The sequence below is a fragment of the Mus caroli genome, chromosome 6 (assembly GCF_900094665.2).
Source record: "Mus caroli chromosome 6, CAROLI_EIJ_v1.1, whole genome shotgun sequence".
In the NCBI taxonomy this organism is placed as follows: Eukaryota; Metazoa; Chordata; class Mammalia; order Rodentia; family Muridae; genus Mus; species Mus caroli.
The window spans coordinates 17,633,533-17,645,001 of record NC_034575.1 but is presented as its reverse complement, the minus strand read 5'-3'; the positions used below and the strand labels follow the sequence as shown (position 1 = coordinate 17,645,001).

Below are 11,469 nucleotides of genomic sequence, written 5' to 3'. Positions count from 1 at the left end.
ATTCAAAATCAAACTGACTTTCGGAATAAGCATTGCTTATTTTATCAGAATAAAATAATTCAGGTTTTATCAGAATGTAGCAAATATAGTTTCCTTCCTAGTCTGTTAAGTTACCGAGGAAACGCTCATTCCCAAACGGGAACTTATTTTCCCACTCGAGAGATTTCATCAATTCTTTTAGTGGGATACAGGAACTAGAGGGGATGCGTATGTATATTAACTGTTATGGCTTTTTAATACTGTAAAAAACCAAATGCCCCTCTCCCCCATGGGTTTATATATTTGAATGCTTAGCTACCAGTTAGTGAAACTGTTTAAGAAGATTTAGGAGGTATGGCCTTGGAGGAGGCGTGTCACTAGGGGCGGGCTTTGAGGTTTCAAAAGCCCAACAATGTCTATTCTGTCTGTTGTCTGTGGATCATTACCTAAAGCTTTCAGCTACTGCTCCAGCGCCATGCCTGTAGGCTTCTCACCTTGATAGACCATGGACTAATCCTCTGAAACTGTAAGAAAGCCCTCAATTAGAGGTTTTTTTGTTTTGACAAGAGTTGCCTTGGTCATAGTGTTTCTTCATAGCAACTAAGTAACAAAGCAAAGGCCTAGACAGGTGTTTGGAATTTAGCTCAGCTGTTTACTGCCTCTTTCCCTTTCCTGGGGCCTAAGCAACAGCATTCATAGTTCTTTTTATTTTATTTATTTATTTAATAATTTTGCTATACATTAACTTTTTAAAAAAGATTTATTTATTTATTACATGTAAATACACAGTAGCTATCTTCAGACACTCCAGAAGAGGGCCCCAGATCTCCTTACGGATGGTTGTGAGCTACCATGTGGTTGCTGGAATTTGAACTCAGGACCTTTGGAAGAGCAGTCAGTGCTCTTAACTGCTGAGCCATCTCTCCAGCCCCCATAGTTCTTTTTAGGTTGTATGTTTTATGTTTTGGGGGGAAAGTTGAAATTTGATAACATAATTGTTATAATTAAACCCTATTACTTCATTAAATTTAATTTTTGCTACCATAAATTAGCCTGATTTCCAAAAAAAGAAGTTAGCAGTTGCAAATTATACAGATATGGATTTGAAACTAGAAATATTGCATTCTTAGATTGTGCATAGCAAAATTTGTATTAATTTCCCAGTTACTCATAAAATCTTGATAAAAAGTAAACTTCCTAACAGATGAGAAAAACATTCCTCATACTAGTAAATAATTTGAAAGAAGAAATTGACATGCAGCATGCAAACAATACTCTTCCCCTTGGATAGATTATTCAGGGTTGCAGAATTTGTTATGAATCCCCTGCCTAGAGGATTTTTATGATCAGTTACCTAGTTTGCAGGAGTCAAGTGAAGATTCCCTATGTCATTTCAAATTGCCGCTTGAAGGATTGAGATTGTGTGTGTGTGTGTGTGTGTGACTGAAGGGCGGAGGCGCTGACACATTTTACCTCCTCCCCGGGTGCCTCTCAGCTCCTGGCTGCGGACGCGGCAGCTCCCACGTGGCAAGTCCACATTGAGTCGCAGACGCGACCCGGGATCTTGGCGGCGGTGGCCTTTCCTCCGGGACCCTCAGCGTCGGCTCGGTCCTCCACCGCCAGGGGGCGTGCGCGGCTCCGCGGTTGCCGGGCTCATTGGCCGCGTCGGGAAGCGTGGGAGGAGGCCTGGGGCGAGCTGGCTTCCTCCTCGGCGCGAGCGGACGCGCGGCGAAGCCGGAGGAGCCGGGGGAAGCCGAGGCGCGATCGGCGCGCTCGGGAGGCGGCGGCGGCGGCGGCGGCGGCACCTCCCGACAGCCTCCGACAGGATTGACGGCGGCGCGACCGCAGACGGGTGAGGCTCGGGCTGGCGGCTGGGCTGGGTGCGGCTGGGCGCGTGGAGGCAGGAGCCGAGGGAGCAGCTCGCCGGCTGCCGGCTGCCTCGCAGCCCGATGCGGGTCTTGGCTGCAGCGGGGCCCGGCCGTCCGGAGCATCGCGGCCCGCTCAGCGGCATCTGCACCGGGCGTTGGGTCGCGAGCGCCACCGGGCTCCGGCTGCACCTGGAAGCCGGTGTTTGCCCCTCGTGGTCGGTATCCTGCAGGTTGAGCGTTCCCAGAGAACTGGATGGGATGGACGGGCGTGCTGGATTCGAACTCTATGCTGGACCGCCTAGACCCACTCGTAAAGTTTGCGTCCCTGCCCAACTGGAGATGCTTTCTCCTTTTTTAAGTGAACACATAGGTGTACTATGTCTTTGATGAGTGCTGTTCATTTTATTTTTAGTTTTATTTTCTGCTGCGTTCACAGCTGTAGTACGCATGATGGTCAGCGCTGTTGTACTTAGTAATGAGTGACAGATGGACGATTTGAGATCGACACATCTAGCTGTAACTTGCGGGGAGTCATCAGCTTCAATTTACATAGTTAATTCCTATAATATAGAACTACTATCTGATAGAACTTTTGCTTCGTTTCTTCATAGGAAGAAATACATGTATACAAAGTCCCTAATTTGCATCTTTACCGTCTTAGATAGAGTTACCCAGTATTACCTAGCGCATATTTAGTTTTCACAACTCCTCACACGGGTCCTATTATTACTGCTCAGATTTTACAGATTAGGACACCTATTTCCTGAGAGAGTTTTAAAGTTGGATGGTAATGGCAGGTCCCATGGCCTGTGCTTTCCTGGAAGGACCAGTGATAGACTTAAAATTTCCAAGTCTTTGGAAACATTGTTTCTCATACAGTGCCGTAGGGAGCACAGAGAAACCTCCATTACTGAAGAAGTAAAGTCAATAACTTCCCAGATGCCACTCACTGAGAAAAGTAAGTTACTCTCCCTTGCCCTGCTGTCTTACAGCCTGTTTCTTTCTGGAGGTTGCTCATCTGGTGATTTCTCTATGGCAGTATGCTAGGTTTTTGGTTTTACGCAAGTGACTAGGTTTGTTTCATAGAATCTTAAGACATGTACTCTACTTATTAAAACAACCAGCTGATGACTTCCAGCACGTTACAGCTCGACGCATCAAATTCAAGACGTTCATCTATCGTTGCTCATTACTCAGGTATAAGAGTATCATGCAAACTACAGCTGTGAACACAGCAGGAAAAAAAAAATAGAAAAAATATTTCTTCTTTGTAGGAAGAAATTGTAACATAAAAAGGGCGAGATATAATTCCTCTAGTCGGTGACATTCTGCGACCCTATGGTTGTGGAGACAGGAAGCCACAGAATGATGGAATTATGTAGACCAGAGAGGCAGGCACAGACTCTCAATGGCACATTTCTCCCTTTTGGTCCCTCCCTCAGTAAGACTGTTGAGCGCCTTGTGTGATAGTTTGATTGCTGCATGAGCATCCTCAGCAGTGAGTTTCTGGTGATTTTCATCACGGCTCCTCCAGGCTTATTAAAGCAGTTCTGTGGGATCAGCTGTGTAAACTAATGGCACCCTGCATTACCTGCAATTAGTGGGCTTGGAGTGAGTTTTGTAGGGCATTGCATAGGATCAAAATAGGAGCTTGTAAAATTGTCTGAGCTGATACAACTTTTACCTCAGTGCCTTCCTTTTATTCTGTGCCCCTGGCTGCTGACCTACCTGCCTTTCTGTGTGGGCAGATAGAACCACTCTCTTCCAGCACTTTTCCCTCTGGGGAGCTTTTGGCTGCTGAATTCTGTGAACCTTGATATACTTCAGTTTGACACTTGACCTAGGTATGAATGAAGTGCAGGGAAATCCGGAAACATGAGATTAAGAAACTGTGAATCCGTATCAAGTGGAATGTGAAGTAGTTACAGGAAAGGAAGATCCCACCAGACTGAGTAGAAATTTATTTCCTCCTGCTCTTGTTTTCTTTCTTAAAAATAAAACAAAACCCCAACAGAGTGAAAGCTGAAATATGGATGTCCTATTTTGATCCTCCTATAGTGAACACTTTTTTTTTCATTTTTATTATTTTTCTCAAAGGAAATTTACTTATTTTTACCTTGCATTCTTTTCATATGTAAGGGGTGGGGCCAAGGCCCATGCTGTGGCGCATGTGTGGAGATCAGGGACCATTTGTAGGAGTTGGTTTTCTTTCTGGAACTTGAAGTCAGGATGTCAGACTTGTCAGCATACTTAACTTCTGAGCCCTTTGTCATTGTACTCGATAATATTTGCCCATCTTTCCCGTAGTAGGATAGGGTAGGATTAAGGTATTTAAACAGCTGTAGAATTCTAAAGGAGCAAGCAAAACTAAATGTTATTTTTAAGGTCTCTGCACTGGGTTCCAGAAATCCAATGTCCATTTCAGTTTGTCAAGTGACTATCGGAGTTTTAAACAAAATGCTGCTTTGTGGAAGAGAAGATCTGTAAGAAAACATGGGGACAGTTTGAGCTAGAGTCTGTTTTGAGCATTGCAAACAGGAGTTCTTTCTTCCTTTCTTCATGCCAGTCTCCAGATTTCCTGCCTGCCTCTCCCTCTTCCACCTGGCAGACCTGGCCCTGGGACTGCTGGCTCTATTTCCATTCAGAAAATAATGAAAATTCCTATCATAGGAATTGGACTCGGGGATTTAATTCAGTGTTAGATCTGCCTTGGCTTTCATTTTGATTTTTTCCCCCTTCTTAACGTTTTCTGTGTGAGTTGGTGCACTGTAGTCCTGAAGCTCTCTCTCAGCCTGAGAGAGTTACCCCAAAGAGCTTGTTACACATGCCTGGTTCTTATACCTACTCTGGGAGTCTGATCCTGTAGGTCTGCAGTAGCAGAGACATTTGCTTGTTAAAAGGCACACCTCCCTGGTGTGGGTAACACTTTATTGAGGCCTTCGAAGAACTTGATAGGATGTATTTTACTAACAACAACAACAACAAAAACAAAACAAAAATAAAACAAAACAAAAAACCCCCCCAACCCAAACATGTTTGGAAGCCTCTGTATTTAGACTGTTAAGTGTGTTTCTTAAAATTAATAATATACCTTTTTAGGTGTCTAAGGTTTTAGGGCTTCTCTTGTAGTGTTATTATGAGGGTTAGGATATAATGTAAAGGATATTATATTGAAGTCTGGGAGATCAGTCAGTATGCTTGCCAGGGGATCTCTGGGGCTCTCTGCTTGGTCAGTCTACCCTGATGGGGAATCTCCAGTTTCAATGAGAGACCACCTAGGGAGTAACCGAAGAAGACACCCGACATTGATGTCTGGTTTCATACACACACGCACATGAACACGCACACGCACACACACACTTTCTCTCCTATACAACATATGCACATACCCACACAGACATGTACACACACAAACACCACACACACACCAATTCTATCAATATTTCTTCAGATGTTCAACCATGCAAACTGTAAGAGTTTATGAAAGGTGGCCTTGCCTGACATCTGTTTGTAGTGAAGATTGTATTAGTGGCTGAGCTCTAAGGAGTGCCTCAGACATATCTTTGAGGTGTCATGCAATCTAATCTGGCTACTCATTTCCATTTATTTATGCATTAGTGGCTTAATAGACTTGTTCACTGAAATATTTACTTCATACAGTGTTTGCATAGGTGTGGCAGTTCCATTTGACCTACAGCTTTTTATTGGTCCTTTTTAGTAAGCAGCCCACATTTACTCCCGCTTACTGACTCTCCACCTGCACACACCACATACCCTCCTGGGTTGAATGGTTTTTAGATGTGATGGTAATAAGGTTAACAGCAATCTCTCAAAAGAGACCTGAACTCTGGCTGTGAGTTAAAAAATTTAAGAGCTAGTGGGACCCTGATGGAGTGTCTGCAGGTTAGAATCCGTCTTTCTGTACTATTGAGAAGTCTGTGGAGACTAGCCCAGCCTGTGTATGAGCATCCTTTATAGATGAAAAAACTTGCTTATCTGTACTATTAGGCTGAAGGACGAACACAAGGCCGTTTTCTTTTTAATCCCTTAAGTGTTTTGTTGGAAAACATTGTCAAGTGCATGCGGATCAACTGGCACATTTCTGTAATGGGCTAGCTCAGGTGCCTGGAGAGGAAAGAAAGAATCTAGGTGTCTCTGTGGTTTCTACAGTTTCCAGAGTTCTGCTAGGAAGCAGCCGACTCAACAGTGAGCTGTCTGTTGCAACACTGCTCTCAGAATGTCTGTCAGGCTCCAGCACCTGTTGTTGCATTAAGTCTTTGGGGCAAAGTTGGCCTACGCCGCCGGACACTTTCCCTAACCTGTGTTAGGTATTAGAGCTGCAGCTGCGTTTGCCAGTGTAGGAGAAGGGGGCTTTATTCAGGCTGCTGTAGATCAGATAACAGGTTTCTGAATTCTTCCTGGTTGCCAGCAAGGAAGAGCAATTTCTAAGTAAGGTAGAGGGACAGTTAATAGTGAATGGCAGGGCTGGGAGGACACTGAAGTCTCACCAGTGGGGTTCTATTTTGCTTCATCTCCTTCCTGAATTTCCTTGGGTAACAAACACTCTGGGAGAACTAAGGAGCACCCTGGACTTGAGTGTTCCCACTTACCCACATTTAGATGTTAATCCTCTTTTAAATCAATTTGCATCTTGTGCTGTTGAAGACAAAAGAAGAAAAGCCCTAAGATGTTGATTCAGATAGGAAAATTCAGAGATGGGGCATGGTGGCACATGCTAGTAAGGCCAACATTCTGGAGATGGGAAACTGAGGTGGCAGGAGCTAGCTGTGGAAATTCTGTGTCAGACAAACCAAAGCAGCCAGGAGTAGGCCATCAGTATGCACTCTTCCCAAGATTTTTCAGTAGAACAGTATTCTGAAAGAGTTGTTCTACTGACTCCTTATTTCAAGTTTTCAGTCTGTGGCTTTGTATTCTCCCATTTGGAAGAACTCTGTACCACTTTGTGGGAGTGAGTTTTTGTTGTTGTTATTGTGCTTAATTTTTTTTTTTCTTCCTCCAATCAAAATACAAGATTAGTTTGTTTCTTTAAAAACAATTTTTTTCCCTTTTTCATAACTTACATATTCCTTTTGTAGGGTTTTGTCTTGGTGTATTAGAAGAGTCTCATGTAGCCCTTTCTGTCATTGAACTCCCTGTCTGGGCAAGGATGACTTTAGACTCTATGTCCCTTCCTTTTTATCTTTGAAGTGCTAAGATTTAGAGGTGTGTGCATCATACTTAATTTTTTTTTTTAACTAACTCTCTCCCTTTTCCTCTGTCTGTCTGTCTGTCTCTCTGCCTCTCTCCTTCCCACATTCGCTTGCTCCCTCTCACTTTGTGTAGATTATATTTTTTAAAAATCTGTGTCTTCTACTATTCAGTACTAAAGTGTCTTGCCAATATTAAATCCTTTTTCAAGTTAGTATTTCTAGTAAGCATTTAGTGTTAAAGTCTTGAAAATCACTTGATGTTAAAGTCCATCTATTACGTTCCACAGTGGCACAATAGTAGCAGCTTATGTTGCATACTGAGTTATTGTTTGTTCTTGCTTTGCCTGCTAGGGAGCCAACTCCAGGCTTCTGATGAACCACCGAGCTAAAGCCCTGTCCTTGTTCTGCTGTTTCCTGTTTTTGTTTTGGACAGGGTTTGACTTAGCCCAGGCTGGGCCCCTACTCATTTTCTAGTAAAGGATAATCTTGAAATTTTGATCTTCTCATCTGTCTTAGTCACTGTTCTACTACTGTGAAGAGACACCATGACCAAGACAACCCTTATATTATAAAGCATTTAGTTGGGGGCTTGCTTACAGTTTCAGAGGTCTGGTCTGCTATCATCATGGCAGGGAGCGTACCGGCATCCCTGGCACTGGAACAGTAGCTAAGACTTACATCCTGATGCATTGGCTGAGAAAGAGTCAGAGCCTAGCAGGTGGCCACTCTGCTGATGGTGCCCATGAGCCCCTGTCCTTGAACTGGATTTTTAAATGTTAATAATCTCTTTCCAATGGATACAGTCTTTTTACCTGTCTTTTTTTGTTTCTAAAGTTTGTCTGGCTTGTAGAACTCCATCTGGCTCTCCATCCAGATGCATGTACATCAAGTGCTTTAGCAATTGGTCTGTCTCCCCAGCCTAGGAAATGTGTTTAAGAGCTAGATGATACAAGTTGGCCAAGCATCAGGTACACAGTTACCAGCTCCTTTTTAAAGCGAGTCACAACAATGATGCCAGCTCGCACATAAAGAAGAGCGCTGTTACCTTGTTTCCACAGCCATGATCTTATCAGCAGTGAAGCAGAACTTAGTAACCATTTCTGTCTGTGTCTTTTTGTCTTTAGCTGTGGGTTTGGAAACAGTCCAGACTCACTCCTATCTTTGCTGGCTCCAGCTATAGGAAGGTAAAGGTGTTTCCATTTGAATTAGATTCTTTTTGCTTCTCATGCAATATAGGCTTCCTCCGTGGAGGACACATGCTGGCGAAATGGCTGATTAAGCACAGAACTTGTGCGTTTGGTCAACACTCTTTACATAGAAGCCATCTGTATTCTCCAAATAACCTAGCAAAAATGTTCAACTACTAAGGTACCTGCTATTAGGGAAGTTTTTTCAGTCTTCTATTTTATTTTTATTTTTCTAATTAAACAAATTACTCCTCCTTAAGGCTCAGCTAACCATACACGTAAGCCTGTGTAGTCTTTAAGGCAGAATCATTTTTCAGAGTAGGTTGAGAAATAAAATTTGAATGAGTGAAACATGAAGATGGTATGAAACCCAGAGTTTGTTGTCTATATAAATAAAACCTTATGAAAACACAGTTGAGCCAGACCTGCTGGGAGACACTTGGAAGGCAGAGCTAGTCCGATCTCTTGAATTCCAGGCTAGCCTGGTCTACTTAGTGAGTTTCGGGCCAGCCAGGGCTATGTAATAAGACCCTCAACAAGAACAACAACAAAATCCAAAAGCTGCCATGTAGTTAAACCCTCCATCTTTGTTCCATCTAGCTGGGGGTGTACACTGGAGTAGGGACTGTGGGACCTGATGTCAAAGCACTTCTTACACAGAAGTTTTCTGGGCTTTTGCTGTCAGTAGTCACATGCATAGAGCTGTATGGTATTGCAACTTTTTTTTTTTCTTTCTTTTGGGACATTATCTCTTTATTTAGCTTGAACAGTTCTAGCTGTCCTGGAACTCACTGTGTCGACCAGGCTAGCCTTCAACTCACAGAGATCTGCTTTCCCAGTGTTGGACCACTGTACCTGCTGTTTGAATCTTGTTTCCAGTAGTGCACTTTTGTATGTAGACTTAGCAGAGTAGCTTACCCTAGACACTTTCAGTACCAACCATTTTCCTCTTGGACATTAAATGCTCAGAGGATGAAAATTTATTTTATCTTCTAGTCTTGACAGTGCCTTAAACAGTCCAAGTTCGCTTGAAAAAATAAATGATGTATGTATAGGTGATAGATATGTATATACACATATATATATATGTATATATGTGTGTGTGTTTGTGTGCATATGTATACAGCTAGATAAAGGTACTATGTAGTAAGCTGTATACATTTCTGTAGCCATTTATTATATATATTGCAATTTATTTGGGGGAAAAAATGGGCTCATACAGTTCCAGAGGCTGAGAGCTTCAGGCTTTGCAGTTGGCATGTTGCCACTTAGCAGACCTGATGGTACTGTGTGCCTGTGCAGCTTAGCCCTTATGCAGCCTAAATGCAGGCAGAGAGCAGAGCCTCCCTATTAGAAAAGCCAGTGTTTCCTCCTCTACTCCAACACCGTAAATGCAAAAGATGTGTCCTCCAAGGCGGATGGGAATTCTCCCAACCAGAACACAAAGGACCTTTGCCGCAGATCCCAGGTGGGTGTCCTCTGATCTATTTGGAGACAGTGTCAGTGTGTTGAAGCTCTGTATCTCCACTGCCTCTCCCTATTTAGATGCCAATTACAAGCCCAGGCTGCTTTTTTACATATGGATCTGCTGGACCAGGACCAGCTATGAGCTGGGGGCCCCACAACCACTTCTTGAGGCTCAAGTAATTTGTGAGGTTTATACTTACCGTTCACTGCATCCAGGCTATTAGAAATGACACTGGCGAGCAGATGCAGAGGTTGTGGTATGGGAAGGGGAACAGAGTTTCCTTGCCCTCTCTAGGTGTACCATTCCCCAGGAACTGTAGTGTTCTCCTCTGTGGAAGTCTTCCAGGCTCTGGGCTCTGTCCTGTGGCATTTTGTGAGACTTCATTCCATAGGCATGACTGAAGCATGGGCAGCTGTGTTGAAATGTGGTTGGACAGAAAGGAAATGAACTAATGCTAGTGGATTGAATGGGGAACCCCAGCAATCCATCTTGCCTCTTCAGCAGGCCTCAGGGCTGAGGAGAGGCTTGTGACCTGTCTGTCAGACAGAGCTGCACTGAAGGTTATTTGTGGCTAGCATTAACACAGGTTAGGTTAGGTTTCTATCTCTTGCAAGGGGAAAGAAAAATTGGAGTATAGAATAACAATTAGATAATTCTTACATCCTGCCTTGTGGGAAGGAGTTTGGAGCCAGGAGCTATGGATGGAAATTCCTACTATGTCTGAGGAACTACACTTGGGCAAACAACCTACTTGGTGCCCCGCTGGAGGAAGGCACTTCAACTCCCCAGTCTAGATTCTGATGCTAATCATCCAGGAAGGTCCTTTCCCACACCCCCGGAATGGTGTTGATTTATAGGCAGTATGTGGCCCTATCTGGGTGGTCCAGGAATCCACCTTCACAGACTGGGCTTGAGTATAGTCTAAGGGCTATTGTTTTGTAGTTTTACCTGTTTTTGTGTAGTCTCTTGAAAAGCTCCAGCTCTCTTTGGGCTGGAAAGGTAGCTGGGGGGTTGGGGTTGGGGGTTGGGGTGTTAAGAGCACTTGTTCTTGCAGAGGAACTGGGTTCAAGCCCAGTCTTCTGTCACTCCAGTTCCAGGGAATCTGATACCTAGCCTCTTCTGAACTCGGTGGGCCACAAAATGGTCAGACATACTCATATAGAACATTCATACACATAAAATAAAAATTGAATTAGCAAAAGAAAAGCTCTAGCCCACTTGACTATTAGAATCATCTGAATTTAATTGGTTTGGTTAAGATTGTTCTTTGGCCAGCACTGAATTAAAGTTGGATTAACGTGAATGGTGGCTCTCTATTTTGTGAAATATAATCCATACTATTTTCTTTTTGTCTGAATTAATTTTGTTTTTAGCATTATGCTACGGTATATATGTGTGCGCATATTTTTCTTTCATCATAGTTGTCTTGAGGTGGTAGTAAGGATTTCTCACACTCAAACTTAAGTCAGTCTGACAAACTGTCAAATCTCTGGAGTGGCTAGTGGGATCAGCAATTCCCAGAGCAATTTGCAAGAGCCAAATTGATTGACGTGGTATTTTGTCAACAAGGTCTTTAGTACATCAGTGTGCATCGGGAGAAATGGGATGGGGTTTGTGAGTGTCCTTCCTCTCTGGAACCCCCTTGTCCTGGCCTGTAAGGCCTAGGACAGCTAGACTAGCCAACTGGTGGTGGTGGGGGACTGCCTGGCCAGACGGTAATTGTTTTTATGGTAATTGTTTTTATGGCTTGTTTCTTT

At 43.5% G+C, this 11,469-nt stretch overlaps 1 protein-coding gene across 1 annotated transcript in view; it reads left to right on the top strand.

The window, feature by feature from the left end:
- Positions 1-203: 203 nt before the first annotated feature.
- The window catches only part of Fam3c (family with sequence similarity 3 member C), a 53,364-nt gene continuing 42,098 nt past the window's right edge, over positions 204-11,469 (top strand). Inside the window, exons 1-2 of the mRNA XM_029478621.1 lie at positions 204-207; positions 1,529-1,831. Coding sequence (XP_029334481.1) covers positions 204-207; positions 1,529-1,831 — 307 coding nt within the window. The remainder of the gene's footprint in view (positions 208-1,528; positions 1,832-11,469) is intronic.